This window comes from Mustela nivalis (genome assembly GCF_964662115.1).
Source record: "Mustela nivalis genome assembly, chromosome: 2".
NCBI classification, from domain to species: Eukaryota; Metazoa; Chordata; class Mammalia; order Carnivora; family Mustelidae; genus Mustela; species Mustela nivalis.
Window position 1 is genome coordinate 81,353,976 of NC_139021.1, and position 18,919 is coordinate 81,372,894.

An 18,919-nucleotide genomic window follows, 5' to 3' on the forward strand; every position below is an offset into this window, starting at 1 on the left:
CTTTGGACTGGATCAGTTATTCTCAACCTTTCTCCCCTGACCACAAAACCAGTATATTGTGGCATACTCCTATTGGTGGTAGTGATTCACTGTCCCTTCCTTCAGTGAAGGGACATTTTTAGCAGTCAGAAAAAAAATGGTTCCTGTTGGACACCTGTTTATTGAAGTGTTTTTTATTGAGTTATATGTTGTATGAGTTCAGGTATTTATTTATATAGCCAAAATACAATATTTACTTGTGATTTGGGCAATTTAGGTTTTATTGTATATACATCTATCTTTGGAATTCAGAATACTAGGCACCCAGGGGTAATTAAGTAGCAAAAGAGAGAATTACTCACCTCATCTCCATTTTGTTTTCTTTCTTTCTTTTTTTTTAAATCTAGCCCTAGCTTAGATTTCCATTTCTATAGCTCCTCTCATGCCTTGTTTCTCACCTAGAAATATCCAATTCCAATTTTTTCTCTGTTCTCTTGGTGTATATGGTAAAGTTAATTGCTTATCTATGTGCCCTCCTTCTAGATGGTAAGTTCTGAGTGTGGGGCCTTTTGCTTTTTCATCTTTGTATTCTAGTTGTTAGGCACTAAACTTGACCATAATAGACACTCAGTAGGTAGCTTTTTGGAGAACAGGAGGAAGATATACAAGGTGTCTTAATAGTAGTGATATTAGAAAATAGGTAGAAATAGGTCATGGAAATAGGTAGAAATAGGTAATGGAAATGGGGAATATTGAGGGTTTTTTTTTTTTTTTAAAGATTTTATTTATTTATTTGATACAGAGAGAGAGAGAGATCACAAGTAGGCAGAGAGGCAGGCAGAGAGAAAGAGGAGGAAGAAAGCTCCCTGCCGAGCAGAGAGCCTGATGCGGGGCTCGTTCTCAGGACTCTGGGATCATGACCTGAGCCGAAGGCAGAGGCTTTAACCCACTGAGCCACCCAGGCGCCCCTCGAGGGGATTTTTTTAATAAAAATGTTTCCTAAACCAAAATTGGCCTGATCATATAATAGTGATGATATTTAGTGAGTACATCCCTTGTACAGAGACTAAGTATTTGAGTTGATTTTCAAATTTAAAACTAAAAATTTGAATTATTTTAATAATTTTTGTTACTGTTCTTTTTGTTTTCTTTTTCTTCACAGAGGATCTTCGAAAGTATGTCACTACTATGGTATGTGTGGCTGTGAATGGTAAACCTGTACTAGGAGTGATACATAAACCATTTTCTGAATATACAGGTAAGAAATGCACTAAAGCTTTCGAGAGTTAATGTTATTAAGTCATACATTTGTAATACTTAACCATCCTATCAGAATCTCAGCTGTAGCTCAGCAATTATTAAGGTCAATCCCCTACCATACCTCACCTTTTTGTTGGATACAGTGAGGATTTTGTCATTGGTAATGATAATATACAATGAAGCGGAGCTTTCTAAACTTTCTTTAGTGGATAGAAACTGACAATGAGAGATAGTCAGTGTTGAGGAGTATAGTTGGACACAGACTTCCCAGCAGCTGAATTCTTTCTCTTGTGCTGTTGCAGGGGATAAGGTCCAGGGATCTTAACACATTGATTCCATGTGGGTTCTGAGATCCACCATCAGGGACCTTAGCCAAATCTGTTGTCACATTAGAAAATAAGCTTGAGGGACACCTGAGTGGCTCAGTTGGTTAAGCAGCTGCCTTCGGCTCAGGTCATGATCCCAGCATCCTGGGATCGAGTCCCACATTGGGCTTCTTGCTCGGCAGGGAGCCTGCTCTTCTCCCTCTGCCTCTGCCTGCCATTCTGTCTGCCTGTGCTCGCTCTCCCTCCCTCTCTCTCTCTCTCTGATAAAAATCTTTAAAAAAAAAAAAAAGAAAATAAGTTTGATATTGTGGTGGTTAAGGGCAATGGCAATTTGGCAGCAGGCTAATCCTAGTATAGCCCTAGACACTTCTTCAGAGTTCAGTTTCAGAGTTCATTTGACCCTTGCCTACCCCACCTTCTTGATATAGTCATATTTGTTCGCTTTGTACAGATGGCAGGTGAGATCTTTGATCGTCATGTTGGAGTTGGGAGTATAGAATATCATGTCAAAGAGCTTCCCCTGCAGCTCAGGATGACCTTACCCAAAGTCTTTCCAGTGCTAGTGAATACTGGCATGACATTTTGGTATCAGCACAACCATTTTGCTGTAGTTTGCCGGCTAGTTTGTAGTTTGTAGTTTCTCTCTTAGTTTCTAATAGTTTCACAGCAGTCTGTTGTGTTCCTTGGCTTGTGAACGCATCACTCTATTCTCTGCCTTCAGCCCCTCATGGCATTCTGCCTATGTCTCTGGGTTACTTCTTATGAAGACACCAGTCATATGGATAAAAAACCCACCCTACTCTGCCGTGGCCTCATTTAACTGATTACATCTGCAATAACCCTGTTTGCAAATAAGGTCTGATTCTGCTATGCTGGCGATTAGGACTCAGTATATCTTTTGAGGGACAATAAACCGGTAATAGTCAGAACTTCAGAATGTGACCTTATTTGAAAGTCAGGTCTTTACAGGTGATTAAAGTAAGTTATCAGGATAAGATCATCCTGGATTAGGGTAGGTCCTTAAATCAGTGAGAGTGTCCTTATAAGAAACCAGCATTACTGAGACATGGAGGATAGGATAGGATGGTAGAGGCACAGATTAGAGTGATGCATATAAGCTAAGAAACACCAAAGATTGCTGGCAGCTGCTGGAAGCTAGAAGAGAGACATGGAATAAATTCCCCTTAGAGTGTCCAGAAGTAATAAACCCTACCAGTCCCAATATCTGGATTTTGGATTGCCAGTACATTTCATGAACTGTGGAATGTGTGAGCTTCCAAGACTGAGAAAGTAAGTTTCTCTTCTTCTAAGCCACCGTGTTTATGGTAGTTTGTCATGACAGCCCTAGGAAACAAATACACCCAGCATCCATACAGTTAGCTCTTTTGTTTACTCTGCCCTTCTCACTGTGCCTCAGTGTGTGGCTGACACTGCGTAAAAAGGCTTGCTGTCAAGTGGACAGAAATGGAGACAAGGTCAGTTTTTGACTACTCTTCAAACTACTTGCTTTGAGGAATACTTTGTATCCCAGATTCTAGCTCCTCTGAGATTGGCTGAACATAGACCAAATCTGTTTTGTGTTAATCTGACCTTATATCTTCTTTTCATAATTCATACAGTTTTTACAGTTAATAATTTGATGAGCTATAAAGAATTTAATGTCATTATTGCAACAGTGTGCCTTAAAATTAATTATGTAATTTTTTTATGGTTTGTGGTTTGCTTTCACATGTTTCCTTTAATCCTTACTGCATAAGTGAGGCTACATGTTAGGCTGCTAATTTAGGCTGTTGTAATACAGTGCACCAGAATAAGAGTTTGAGTAAAATAGTTGATTTCTCTCTTCTCTAATAGTCCATATGCAAACAGATCAGGCATGCAGGCTATTCTCTTTTTGTTGCTTTGCCTTGCTAAATTTTGGTGCCCCCTTCTGCTTGACTGAGGATGGCTCTCTGGCTTATCCGCATTTCACCAGTGAAGAGGATCAAAGGGGAGACGTGGACATTTTCTGCTAAGGGTTTGTCCTATAAGTTGCATGCATCACTTCAGCTCATATCCCATCAACCAAAACGTAGCTTGAACCCCGCCATAGGGGAGGTTTAGAAATGTGGTCTTTATTTTTTAATGGCCATCCAGGCATCCAGTTTAAGGGTTCTGTCACTTAGGGAGAATAGAGCAAGTGGATATTGGAGCATAACTTAATTTAGCAGTATTGCTACACTTAGTATAACACATGAGAGAAGGGTACACATACCAATACTACCACTTACAGATGAGAAAATGAGACTTAGAAGTTTGATGCATTCCTCAAGGTCATCCAGCTAAATTAGAGGAGGAAGCAACCTTGGGAATTTTATGCAATTCAGTATATCACACCACTTTCGTAATAACTCAACCATTCCTAACATTTGTATAGTGGTTAACTATTTGCAGTAAACTAAATTATCTCATTTGAACCTTATAATAACTCTGTGAGACAAAGATAAGTGTTGTTAGTTTGTTTTTCTATAGATGGGAAAAAGGGCTTAGCAAAGCTCTTATGAAAGCCACATAGTTCCTAATGTTAGAGCAAGAGCTAGCCACTCCTTATTAATATCTCACATTTGTTTAGTATTTTCACAGTTTATGAAATGTATTGACATAAATTCATTTCAGCCTCAAAATCACTCTGGAAAGTATGTAAAAGAGGAATTCTAGTGACTTTCAATTAAAGAAAGAAAAACAGGCATGTAAAGTTTAAGTCTTTGAAGTCCTCTTCTTTTCCTTTCCTTTTTTTTCTTTCCTCCCTCCCTCACTCCCTCTCCTTCCTTCCTTTCTAAATTGAAGTATAGTTGACTCATTTTTTTTGATAGTGTTCCTCATTGCCTATCTATATCAGTTAGGGTTACATTTATCTGTATACAGATAAATAGGTTTTATTTTTCTCATGTAGTAAAGATAGGCAAATGGCAGGAAGGTTCAGTTTATGATACTGTTAAGCACCTGAATCTTCTTTTTGCTTTTTCTCTTAGAAGGTAGCTTTTTGTTTGCTTGCTTACAAAGATGGGTGCTTCCAGTTTCCATGGTTTTCTTCCAGGCTGGAAGAAAGGGGAAAGAAGAGGGACAAAAGATCTATCCCAGATATTCTTTGTATTAGGAAAGAGTAACTTTAAGCCCTCTGCTCCATCTCATTAGGCAAATGTCACATGGCCCCTTTAGCTGCAAACAGCCTGCTACTCCAGAGAGAATTAGAATTGTAGTAAAGGAAATGAAGAGGAAGTTGGTACTAGATAGGTGAAGAGATTCACATTCTTTGGGTCCTGATTTCCACATCTGTTCGTTTTAGGGGTGGGAGAATAAGGATCATAAAAAATGCCCATTTAAAAAAAATGTATTCCATAAGACTATGTATCCCCTCCTCCTAGAGTCTTAGCTCCTCTAAAATAAAAAAGCCCAAAGTTTCTAACTTAGGAAAAGCTTGCGTTTCAAAATGGTTTCCTTAAGTTGTAAGAAAATGCCCTGTTCTTCTGTGATGCTGCTAAGTTGTCCAGTATGCTGGAACAAAGGCACTTGCTAGTCAGCAAACATTCCAGAAGAATCAATAAGTCCTTAATTAGGTGTGGGGTGACCTTCTGTTCCTGTATCGAAGGTGTGTTTGGCTTGTGTTCTCTTTTTGGACTGTTATTTTCAGATCCAGACTGTATATTGATACTGGCAGAGTACCAACTATCAAGTATTATATGCTAACCAGAATTTAGCTACACTTGACTATAATGGGAGCTAGATAGTATTGTTGGCAGCAGGTAGAGCAAAACTGATCAAAATCCTTACCAAACTTAATTAGAAGTAGTTCACTGAGTTCGAAATCCTAAGAAGCAACAGGTACTTAAATAGTATTTTAACAAAGTAATATATAAATGTGTGAGTGTAATAGTATATGCAAGCATTGGAAATATGTAGCTAAGTTATAATGTCTGAAATATGTAGCAAAGTAATAGTCACTTTTTATTTCCCACTCAGCTTTTTTTTTTAGCATATCCTCAGATAGAGTAAACCCATTGTTAGCTGCTATTTTACCTTTTCATGATTACCTTGTCATCATCATCAATCATTTATTTAATTACCTACTGAATTTTTTTAAAGTGCTTGAAATAATTTGTCCATGCATGTGTTAGGACAGAATTTATTGAAATTCTGTAACATGAAATACATTTTTAAAATATTAAATTACTAATTCTTATCTAAGATTATTCTGGTATTAGATAAGCTGTCTTTATTCTCTTACACAATACTGACCTCTAGAGATGCAGCACTGTAAATTCATTTCTTAATAAAACTGTTTTTACTGATCATTTCTAAAAAGAATTGAGGAAGGTTTTTTTTTGTTGTTGTTGTTTTGCTTTCTCCTTTCTCATTTTTTAACTTCTTTATGGATAATTTCAAACAAACATAAAATTGTACAGAATTTTCATATGCTCTTTCATCAAGATTTAACAGTTGAACATTTCTTTATATTTGCTTTTTTTTTATGTACTTAAAAGAAAATTACAAGGATTGTGACATTTTATGCCTATATATGTCACTATGCATCTCTTAATATACTAATAATGTAATACTTATATTATGTACTATTATGAATTTAATAGTATAATTAATGTTTATTCTGTAATTGATCCCATATTCACATTTCTCCAGTTGTTTCTAAAGTGGATTTTACAATTGGTTACTTCAAACCAAGATCTAGTCAAGTAACATGCATTTTTTTTGGTGGTTTTGTTAAGTTCTCTTAATCTAGAACAGCCTCCAGTCCTGTTCTTCCCCATGACATTGACATGTTGAGATCAAGTTAGTTGTTATATAATGTCCTGCTTTTTGGACTCTTCTGATTATTTCCTCAGAGTGTCATTTAACTTACTTACTTTTTATCTTCTTTTTCTTATAAAATGCAAATTAGATCTGAAGTCTTGATTGGATTAAGGTTGATTTTTGTCAAGAATATATTGTAGGTTTTCTTCATGTATTTCCTGCTGCATCATTTTATATGACATATCTAGTCTCATTATTAGTGATGCTGTAAGATGGTTCAAGTGGTCTTGACCAGATCTCTGTTATAAATTATTTTGATTCCCTTGCTACCAGCAAGTAGTCTGGAGAAATATTTTGGCACCATTTGAAATCAGGATTCTAATTCATCATTTCGCAGAATAATTTTAAGATCTATTAAAGATGTGAAATGGGATTTTCTAATTCTATTGTATTTTCTACATACATGAGCTGGAATTCTACTGAGAAATTTCTTCTATCAACTGGAGTTACTTTTTTAATCCTGAAAGGTAGTTCCTGTTAGGAAGACAAAATACACGTTTAACTTCTTTTCTTCACCAATTTCAAAGTAAGGATGTAGGGTAAAAACTACCTCCAGGGGAAACAAATGTTATTTTTTCGATGAAGAGCAGACTTTGCCTTTATTTTTTTGATATCCTTAAGGTCTCATGGATTTTTGTATATTCACTGCTACTCAAACTACAGATACTGTTTTTTAAGTTAAATCTGTTCTTTTCCTTGCCTATTTTTACTAACTACTTTATATATGCCTTTTTGTTTAAATGCCATTATATGGTCCTTTGCCTTAGTTGTCTCCTCTGTTGGTTCTCCCCTGTGAGCAACAGTGAAATCAATTTATTTTAGGCTCCTTGACTACCATCCCATTTTAGTAAGTCATTTCTTTTTTGATAATGTGTGTTTCTGCTGTTCATTTCTTCTGATTTAAATGGTAACCTTCGACTCTGTGAGATAACATTGACACACTTTTATTCCTATCTTTGGTTTTCTCTTAAATCCACAGTTAAATTTATTCAGTGTTGACCAACAGTGCTTTTGCTAAGAGATCTTCAGTCATCTTTTGGTTGGATAAAACTTGTCCTCTAGTAGATTACTTCAGGAGAGCTAGCTCATCCAGGTCATATTATGTGAGTTCTCACATGTGAAAAGCTTTTTCTGTAGCCTTCATTCTTGAAAAACTCTCAGCTACTTATAGACTCTTTGGTTTAGCCCTGTATCCTTGGACTACTCTAATAAATTACCATAAACTAGAGGGCTTAAAACAGCAGAAATTTATTTTCTCACAGTTCTGAGGGCCAGAAGTCTGATAGCATGTTGTTGGCTGTGTTGTGTGCCCTCTGAAAGCTCCAGGAAAGAATATTCCCTTGCCTCTTCCAGCTTCCAGTAGCTCTAGGTGTTCATTGACATGCCTTGATTTGTACACATACCACTCCAGTTCGTACCTCCAGTTCGCATTCTCCTGGTATATATTTCTCTGTCATCTGTTTTTATAAGGACACCAATATTAGGGCCTGCTCTAATCCAATATGACCTCAACTTGAATTACATCTGCAAAGACCCTATATCCAAATGAGGTCATATTCTGAAGGTTCCCGTCAACCAGAATTTTGTAGGACACTGTATCTCACTCAACTATACACTCTTTTTTTTCTTGGGTAGAAACTGTTGGACTGATACGGTATCTGTGTGGGTGCATGTTGAAGCTTATTGGCAGAAAAGCTGATAATCTGATTTTCTTTCCTTCGTCAGTAAGTAGCTCAGTATTTTTGCCTGGAACCCCAAAGAGCTTTATCTTAAAAGACAAATAATAGAACTGTGATACATCTCAGATTCAGAGTTGGGATTCAGGGCAGATATCTACACAGTATGTCTCCCAGTGTGACTGTCTCCCAGTCGTCTTTTATTTCAGGAACATTTTTTTGAATCAAAGTTTTAAAGATTAGTTCTATTTCATTATTTTTGTTTTTATTTCTTACAGAGTCCTGATACATGTATATTGATTCTTCTCTAACTGACTTCTGTATCTATTAACCTTCTCTCTGGTCCCCTTTATCTGTTTGCTTGTTTCACTTAATTTTTTGCTTTTCTCATTGCTTGCTGTGCTTTTGAACCAATCTGTTGCCTTTCTGTGTATCCTGTGATCGAGTGCTAAATCTTAAGTGATTTTGTCTTTTTGTTGTTGTTTGCAGTTTCTTTCCTATAATGTGAGTTCCCATTTCATATCTTCTGTCTTTCTTGAGTTATTTTTTGTTCCATAGTGTTTTTTTTGTTGTTGCTTATTTATTTTTAATCGTCTTCGGATGTTGTGTTAGTTTTACTCTAAGCTTTAGAGAAATTTTCAAGTAGTCTGAAATATTTTAACCTTCATTCATTGTGTTTTCTTCTTAGACTTCTCAGTGGACATTGCAGTTGTACATATTTCTTATATTTGGGCTGGCCACCAGCAGTAGATGGGAAGGTGGCAGAAAAGGAATTTGGGTTGTTCTCAGTTCAGGAAATTTCTTTTCTGTTAGAGCGAGGAAGGCATTATCTTTATTATCAGGCATCTTTTTTTGTTTTCACTTCTTTTCTGTTTTTTTGGATCTTATCTTGTTTTAGTAAAGTCCTTATCTTCAACCCGTTCTTTTTCTTCTGCTTGCTGTCTTCCAGTTGTCTCTCATGGGGACACTTTCTGAAAGATGTCGTATGTCATCTGGTCTGTTTTGAGAACTTCACTTTGGCTCTGTGTCTTCTCCAGGCCTCCTCTTATAACTGTTCTGTTGCCATATCTCGGGCCTACTTTCAGTAGTTCTCATTTTAGATGGGACCTTTTTCTTCTGGGGAGAAATCCTGGCTGTTCTCTGAGTCCTACCACCACTGAGAGGCTTCCACCCTCTTGACATTTCTGTGAAGCTCCTGCCATATTCCCCACACTGGGTTCAGCTCTGGCACTCATTCTACTGATCTTCGGTATTTATTTCCCTCTTTTTCATAAATTTGTGTTCATGACTATTCTTCATCTCCTTCTTATTCTTTAGCTATTGATTAAGGGTGTTATTATTTGCTCTTCTTGTTGCAGTGTATGGTTTTCAGAAAGAAGTGTGAGAGGAGTCCAAAAGACTGCCATCATCCTTGGGTAGCTCAGAAACCCAGACACTCTGTTCATTTTCCTTGTTTTTTCCTGCAGCCGGGAGTAAGTGGTAATGCAGCTGCTTTCATTGCTAGCCATGGTGGACTGTGTTTTACCCCATAGTGAGTGACTGCTAGAACAACAGTCTAATTGGGATAATTCTGAGTAAGTTTATTTTCTTGTATAGTTTGGTGTAGTTAGTGAAGAAAAATATTTCAGGCCATTTCTAAGGTATCCTCACCTTCTTAGAAATTTCTGTTTTATTTTGAAATCTAGAGCATTTTCTTTTTATATTCTCGTGATAAAGCAGATGTGTAAATCTAACTCACCTCTCTAACTGTTTTGTTTATCATTAAAACCATAAATATATCAGAAGTAGATAGGAAGAGAAAATAGGAGGAGGAGAAATAGTAAGGAGGAGAAAATAGGAGGAGGAAAAAAAATTAGGAAAAAAAACCAGGAAAAAAAACCAGGTTTTTACCTGTTTTAAATTTTGAATTATTCAGGGTAACTAGTTGTCTTTATGTCCTAGGTTGTCATAGTTGAGTTCCCCAGGAACCAGACTTTTGGGATAGAGATTAGCATGCAGGATATTCAGGAAAGAGTACCTTGGGATCAAAGTTGTGTAAGGTAGGAAAGGAAGCCATTTTAGGTACAGAGAGATAATTGATGCAGTATTATTTAGCACCTCACTGGGAGGTGTAGCCTGGGAGTTCTTAAGCCAAGTTTTTAGTAGTTATTATCTGAGGTTGGGCAGGATTACATGGCCTTTTTAGCTTTGTCTTAATATTTACCTATCTTAATGTATAAAAATGTTAAATATTACTTGTTCTCAGAAAAAAAGTATTTCTGTTTTTGGGGAGAACATACAAGTAATTCTGGGGAAAAGGTTATTTTGTTGGTCAATTCTTGGCACTTCGAGTTCCTGTTTCAAAAAGTTTCAGTGCTATTAATGAATATTATATTTCCTTTTCAGCTTGGGCAATGGTAGACGGTGGGTCCAATGTGAAAGCCCGCACTTCCTACAATGAGAAGACCCCAAGGATCGTAGTGTCACGCTCACATTCAGGAATGGTCAAACAGGTTGCTCTTCAGACTTTTGGAAACCAGACTACCATTATCCCAGCTGGTGGTGCTGGTACGTTGCAACTCCCCTGTAGTGCTGGGGACAGTGTCCCAGCAAGGTTAAGGCTTATGTTGGGAGAAAGATTTCATATTCCTGTGCTTGGGAAAAAAGTGAGAATGGAGAATGTACTTTGCAGGACAGGCATGGTCTCCTGCTTAGTTATCTCTAGGGTGAGATTTCAGTCATACGTGCCTTCTTGTTAGAAAGGACCTCACAGTCGCGCCTGGGTGGCTTGTTAGGGTGAGCGTCCATACTGATTTCCCTGCTTGGCGAGGGGGCCTGCTGCTCCCTCTTCCTCTGTCTGCTGCTCCCCCTGCTTGTGCATGTGCGCTCTCTCTCTCTCTCACTGTGAAATAGATAAATAAAATTTAAAAAAAAAAAAAAAGGAAAGAAAAGAATGAAACCACCTCACAGTAGGGCCAATAGTCTCACTACAGTGACTGCTATTCCTCAAATACTACAAAAGCATCTTCATGTCAGTGATGTATCAGCAACAATGGTTTTATATATGATGTAATTTCAAAGTAATTGTGCTGTTAGGCTAACTGTAGGACTGTCAGGGAGAGAAGGGAAGATCAAGCACAGTCCAATGCTCTCTGTGGCCCCAAGATGCCAGGGATCCTCATAAGTATTACTAGGATGATTAAACCCTGGGCACTTGTAACACCTTTGAACTCCTCAGCTTGTATGTCCGGCATGAGCCAGAGTCTGGGGGCCACTCTGCTTACTGGTATGTTCTGCTCTGTTTTATTACCTGCTGCTGATCAGGGGTCAGCTTACTTTTTCTGAAAGACCGGAGAGTAAATATTTCAGGCTTTATGAGCCACGTGTAGACTCTCTTGCCTACTGTTCTTGGATTTTTGTTTTGTCAGCACCCTTTAAAAATATGAAAACCGTTCATAGCTTGAAGGTTGTACAGAAATAGTGCATGGCCTGGATTTGGCTCGCAGGCCATTTGCCTGCCCTTGTTTTGAGTGCTGTTTAATATGACAGAAGTGTTTTAATTCAAATAAATAAGAAATTATAGTCAGAAATGTGTGTTTGAAAACCTTTTCAGTATAGTAATAAAGGGAAGAATAATGCTTATTAACTTTTAAGCCTAATAGTTTTAATTTAGTGATTACATATATGTACCTTACTTAGTATGACTTTATTATTTCCCTGTAAGCCCTCTGTTAATGTTGGTTAGGAAGGGTAATGTTCAGAATACCCAGTATGAATGGGATAAACCAGATTCAAGACCTGGTTTCTTTTCTTTGTTTAATTATTTTTAAAAAATTCTGCCTCATCAAAAAAAAAAAAAATTCTGCTTCATTACAAAAAAGGCTTAAGATTGTGTTATTTTGTCTTCTTTCAAATCCAGTGTTCCTAGAAATTCAGATGAAATCCATGGATATTTAGCTTCAGTATAGTATTCCACATTCACAGAGTAGATTTAAATTTAAAAGATTATAGATGTGTATTTGGTTACACTTGAGAATAGCTTTACATTATATATTTTTTGCTCATTTGGATTTAATGTCTGCACTGTTAACTTTCTTGAGAAAAGAACAAAACTATTTTTTTAAGATTTTATTTATTTATTTGACAGACAGAAATCACAAGGCAGAGAGAGAGAGGAGGAAGCAGGCTCCTCGCTGAGCAGAGAGCCCAATGCAGGGCTTGATCCTAGGACCCTGGGATCATGACCTGAGCCGAAGGCAGAGGCTTTAACCTACTGAGCCACCCAGGCGCCCCAGAACAAAACTATTTTTAAATAATTTTAGATTTCACAGTGGTAGAGATAGTATAGAGAACTCCTGCCTGTTGTGTGCTGTTATTTTTCACAATTACTCTTAAAAAGTAAGCTACTTTTTAAATCTTTTGAGTTGTAATCTAAATTCTTTGTTTACCTTTTAGGTTATAAAGTTTTAGCACTCTTGGATGTGCCTGATAAAAGTCAAGAAAAAGCTGATTTATATATCCATGTGACATATATCAAAAAATGGGATATATGTGCTGGCAATGCCATCTTAAAAGCCCTTGGGGGGCATATGACTACCCTGAGTGGTGAAGAAATCAGTTACACTGGTTCCGACGGCATTGAAGGAGGGCTTCTTGCTAGCATCAGAATGAACCACCAAGCTCTGGTCAGAAAACTCCCAGATCTAGAGAAGACAGGACATAAATAAGCAAAGGCAATCACAGATCACAGCTCTTCCTCAGTTGAACAGTCAACCTGAAGCGTCTGGGGGCTTCAAACGCATCGGTGGAGACTCTGCATGGTTAAGGCCATCCTGAACTTTTTAAGTATTTATGAAGCATCAGAGACTTACTTTCCCTGTAATAGGATGCAAGATCAGGGAAAGTGGGTTGCTTCCTGTCTCAAGTATTGTCTTTATTTTTGAGACTATTTTCGTATGGTTGTCCTACACAAAGCACCCACACACACAACATGCATATACACACACACACACACATTTGTGAATTGAAATCTATAGCTGAGTCTACATTGTTATGAGTCACCATGTTCACACAACATCATGAATCTTCACTATTTGTTAGTATTTTCATACAGAATTGGGCTGAAGAAAGGATTGATTTTGTGTAGATTTAATACTACTTTACAGTTGTATCTCATTGAAAATAAAGTAATTGGGGGTTTTTACCCCTAATTCAGATGGAAAGCACAAGAAGCCACACATTCATTAATATGCAACAAATGCTCTATTTATCTGTTGTTACTGAATATTTCTTATGGATTAAAAAAGAAAAAACTTAAATTGTTTTTTTTTCTTTGAAATTTTAATAATAAGTTCACCAGCTAATTGAGAATATAGCTATATGATGATTGCGTTGTAATTGTAGTTCCTGTGTGTGTATTTTTGTTTTGTTTTTTGTTTTGGTACAGAAAAGTGTATTTGTACCCATCGGTCCAACATTCCTGCCATCTTACTCTTGATTTTTGTTTGCTCTGTGGACATTGCATGGTCCCATCCTTTCCCTCCTAACCAACATTTAGTCTTCAACACGTAAGGTTTGGATTAAGGTTTCAGGGTTAGCACTAGGATTTTGGTACATGTTCTCCTTAGGGATAAATTATGCACTATAAGAATATAAATTATTCTGTTAGTTGAGTCGTTTGGTATTAAACAAATTGAGCTAGCTTTCGTTATTTTCAAAAGTTTTAGTACTTTTTAAAAACTTTGCCAGGTTTGTATGTAGAGGTTCTATCCTTGCCAAGAATGATTTATGGTTGCTTTCACCATTAATAAATGGATCTGATCTAATCTCAAAGTAGTAATTTTTAAGATATTTTAATGTTTCTGTTCAGATTAAAATAACAAAGGTTAATGTTACTTTTTGATTAATTTCTCTTTTAATTCAGTAGGCAGAATCTGACTGGAAGAAAGGTGGCATATTCACTGTGTCACTGTAATTATATCCTTGTTTTGTGAATTTCACTGGGATGTTGGATTTCTGTTAGTATGTTATCTGGAAACTTCGTGTAAACAGTACCGTTATTTCATGTGACTTTGATGTCCTTGTATTTTATAATATACTGATTAGAGGGGAAGGGGATTGCTCATTGTTTTCTTCTTCCTTTTCTTTAAAACAACTTTCCATTTCTTTTCCTATCTTAGAGGTAAAATTGACCAAAGAATGGACATCCTCTTCTGGTGGAATGTGCATACAATTTTAGGCCTGAGTTTTATATAGTCTCCAGAGTCCTTTCATTCCTCCTTAGGGAACTGAATTTAGTACAAAGCACATGTTTCCACCCAGTCTCTAGCAACTGGTCACAGACCTGAAAGTGTAGTGGGCCTCAATAGGTAGGATTTGGTTCAGTGAAAATTCATACAAAGTTTTGGTAGTTGGAACACTCGATATTTAAACAGGACTTAGGGGAGTCAGAATAGAATATTGGAGACCTCATCTTTTTACTTTTCAATGAAACAATATTTTTTTTCCTCAGGAGAGATGGCAGAGGCATATACTCTTTCCAGAGTCCATGGTATAAGCATTTATTTTAATTGTAATGTATCAGAAATGGGGCAAGAAGACTGGCATATTAAGAAATGGCATTTAATTGGAGTTTTTTTTTAAATATTACATGGAAACTTTGTAATTTAATGGAAATGAAACTAGATCATATTACCAAGCATGATCGCTTTCGTTTTATTTTTAATTCCATTAATCTGCATGTAGATAATGACTTTGCGAAGGGCTTGTGTTGTGTACAAAAATTAAGATATTGGCTGACAGATTAATGCATTATTTTTATAATTTGTTGGGTATAGTCTAGTTACTAATGGTTTTTACGTGGTTTTGTAGAAAATTCATTTTTAATTTTTTTTCTAAAAGATAATGTACATTATAGAACTAATATAAGTAAAAAGAACAGTATTTATATTTATTAATGTGAGACATTTCCATGCCAGAACATACCAGTAAAACACCATGAATAAGTGAGGCATGTACTATCTCTCAGAATTACATAAATTACTTCTAAAATGTAGCAAAATAACTAGAGTTGAACTTTTAGTGAGCCTCACCTTCCCAACTCCTGGTCTTCCCTTTCCTTTATCTTTGCCCTCATTTAGAGCACAATGTTCCCTTAAACTTGAGTTTTACACCTCACATTTAGTAAAAGTAGTGGCATCAGTAGCTTCAGTATATATTAGCTGTCCCTTTGCTCTGGCCTTCGTCTCTACCTCATTCCCTGGTTCTACAGCCTGTTGATGTTCTTCTATATCTGCCCCTCTTTCTGGACCAGTATTCTCCCTCAAAACTTAACCCCTGAGTTCTCTCCTAGACCCACTTCTTTCAAGATTGACTGCTGAAATATTATGGTAGAACTGAGTTAAGTTCTTAGGGAGATGAAGCTGGGCAAGAATTCTGGTTGACCGTCACTCCTCAAAGATGTTCTCAAAAGATAAAGGAAAATCACCTTCAAAACCACAAATATTTACACAATCGAGTCTAATCCAGTGCTTCTGTCTTTACAAAGCATTTCTTCAGATCCTTTCTTCACAGAATGAAAATGCAGAAGATACAAGAATTAGGTATATAAGCCTGCTAATGAAAACCTCCTTTTTCTGTTGGCTTTCATACTTGTGTCCCTATTTCAGTTGAGATTACAAAGGGCCTACAAGGTGGGTCATATTTGGTATTCAATTGTCCTCTTTAATTGTATTTTTTCTGGATTTTATTATTTTTCTGGATTTTAAATCAGCATTCAGATGAATAGTTTATGGCTATATGATGAATCTAATAAGTGTTTAGTTCATGAATCTAACAATTGTGCAAATTCTGTTCGCTTGGTGCTCCCCTTGAATAATGGGCAGATTGGGTTGGAGGAAGTAGGGTAAGTAGCTAAGAAGAGGGTGGGAAGGAAGAAAGCTCCAGGGAAGGGTAGGAGAGGGAGAATGCAGAGCAAAAAAGCCTCCCTCTCTGCCTTGAGCCCTGGGATCAGGAACTCTGCCCTTGTCTCAGATGTTAAAAAATTGGATCTCACTTGGGCTTTGAAGGTGACAACTATCTCTGATAGCAACACAAAAGTAAAGAAAGCTGGGGTGGCACCACCCCCAGTTCCTCAAGAGAATATCCAGCTTGCCTCTCCTTTGATAACACCTTAAAAATGACCTCATGGAGACAATCTTTGGCAGGTTAAAAATAGAATCTACTTGGGTTATTCTAGCTTCAGCTATTTATCTTGGCTATGTGTTGACTGGTCCTGCACAGAAACTGATTTTTCATTTTTGATCTTGGTTGAATCTGAGCTATATTATTTGCAGTATATGCCTATAAAAAAGTCTGTCTTGTAACTGTTATATAAAATAAACCTAGTCTATGGTTTCATTTTTATTCTAAAAAAAAGTTGTGCCTTAACAATAGGGCATTGTATGTTAATAAGGGAAAATAAAATCTTTTTTTAATAGATGGGGAAAATAATAACTTTTTGCCATTAAAATTTAAGTTCTTGTAACATTTTTAATATTAGAGTTGGGGAAATTCATTAAAGTTAAATACAATTGATATAAACTTATTTTTGCATAACCTAGCATTTACAACTAAAGTACATTTTTATAAGAACTGGCATCTTGATGTATATAGGTCTGAAATGATACTTCATCCTTTGGTTTTTAATTTGAATTACTACAAGACCAGGATAAGGTATATTTAAAAATTTTTTTCTTTTAAATTTTTAGTGTACTATTATATTTGTTCTACTAGTCCTCTGAGTTGCTTTGGTTTTTAAAAAAATAGCTATTCATGATACCATATCAATAATTTATTAATGCTAAAAGATACTATGTGTTATGTGACTTAACAAACCAGAACAGTTCCTGGATTGAGGGGGGAGGGGTTTGATTAGCAGTTACTAAGAGGGCAAGAAGAATTGAACTTTGTATTTCAAAAGAAGGTTTTGGTTTTATGAGGTGCTGTTTATGTAAGATACATGTATATGATTTTTTTTAATCAAAGCCTGGCAGGTATTAGCATTCCAGTTTACTATTGGTTTCTGTTTAAAAGTTATTTTTAAAATTGGATAGTGAATTAATTCTGTGGGAAAATGAGATTTATAAAAGAAGTAGTTTTTTTTTTTTAAGGTAAAATAATATAAGCCAAACTTGTAGAAGTTAAGGCTGATGAATAATATTAAAGCAACATTACATATTGTGTTTGTAAGTGTTCCCTAAAGTATTATAATTAAGGTTAATTTGTATAAATTACAAAAGCAGAAACTGTGATGTTTGATTAGTAGTATGTTCTGTTAAAATTCCTCTTGAGGTATGTTCTACACATAGTTATTCAGGAAAGACTTGATCATCTTGTATTTTTTTAAATAGGAAATACAGCATGCCAAGTCATCATTAGATCAGTTAGCCTAGAAAGACTTAATCTCTCTCCACAAATTATCTCTTCTAAACTGTCTTCATCGTTTATGCTGAGTTGAAGAGGTAACATTTAAGGACTTTAATTCATGTTTAAAAATACAGACTTTCAATTTCCGTGTAGCATTACATCCTCTACTGGCAGGAGCCAAAGCTAGTCTTATAGTCTAACAAGAGAGAGCTTGTTCTGCCATGATGAACTGTGGTGCTCCCAATGGATTCCCCCCCCCACCCCATTTAATGATGTTACTTAAGCTACTGGATGTATATATACGCATGGGGTTGAGTTTACACATAATGGTGTTTCCTGCTCATATCCCTGCCTCTTCAGACTTTGTTTTTTTAATAGACCTCACTTCTGTAGATCTTTTTTCTTATAATGGGCTAACATTGATGAGAGGAATTAAAAATACCTTTGAGTACTCCTGCCCTAGTCACACATTTAAAGCTATGGAGGAGCTAGTCCCATTTCCTGGTGCCAAGCCATGCTTGGGCACCATACTTCTCTTGGCATGCTGTATCCTGCCTCACGCACAGCACCAAATTAAGGGGGTCCTGACTTTAATCTCTACTGAGAAGTTAACTCTTCTCCGTGTTTTTAGAGCAGTTATTTTGTACCTCACCTATAGCACTCATTTTTATATGTGCTGTTGTAAATTTCTTAAGGACAGGGATTGTGTCTTGGTGATTTTTGTATTGTATTTCCACATCAACCCCAGCAGCTAGCCCAGTGTCTTGAATAAATTAGGTGCTTAATGTGTGTTGAACTAAATTGAATAAAGAAGTACTACTAGAATAAGCATTTTTCATGCTTTGATTGGGTAAACTGATTGTTTTGTTGACTCTGTCAATATTTATGATTATCACCTCATGCACACTAAATTATTTTTTAAAGTTTTGCTTTCTTTAGATACTACCCCATGGACATTTATTTAGCTCTAGAAAATGTGATTGCTTCCAATGAAATGACTGTCCCAAACTCTCTGCTCCTGGATATACTTTGCCAAACTGAAATTTGAATATTCTGAATAAATTGGTCATGTCTGAAAGAAATGGTGTGCTGCATCTGCCTTTCCCACCTCTTCTTTTTTTAAAACTAGGGTGACATACATGCATATATGTGTTTACCATTTTAACCATTTGTAAGTGCACAATTCAGTGGCATTAAATACATTCACAATGTTGGACAACCGTCACCACCATGCTTTTGAAGAACCTGTTCATCATCACAAACACAAACTCGACCCATTGAGTCCCTCCCCATTCCCCCTTCACCTCAGCCCCTGGAGCTACTCTTTTCTATGAATGCATCAGCTTTTGAAGTAATTTTCTGAGATTCTCTCACCATGTATAGGAAAGCCATCTCTTTGAGAAGGGGTGTACAAGATAAATGTAGTCATAGCAAAATTACATCTTGCAT

At 36.4% G+C, this 18,919-nt stretch overlaps 1 protein-coding gene across 1 annotated transcript in view; it reads left to right on the top strand.

The window, feature by feature from the left end:
- BPNT2 (3'(2'), 5'-bisphosphate nucleotidase 2) overlaps positions 1–18,552 on the top strand; it is a 36,914-nt gene extending 18,362 nt beyond the window's left edge. The window contains exons 3-5 of the mRNA XM_082719478.1: positions 1,142–1,237; positions 10,472–10,633; positions 12,521–18,552. Of these exons, the coding sequence (XP_082575604.1) occupies positions 1,142–1,237; positions 10,472–10,633; positions 12,521–12,792 (530 nt within the window). The 3' untranslated portion in view covers positions 12,793–18,552. The remainder of the gene's footprint in view (positions 1–1,141; positions 1,238–10,471; positions 10,634–12,520) is intronic.
- The last annotated feature ends 367 nt before the right edge of the window (positions 18,553–18,919 follow it).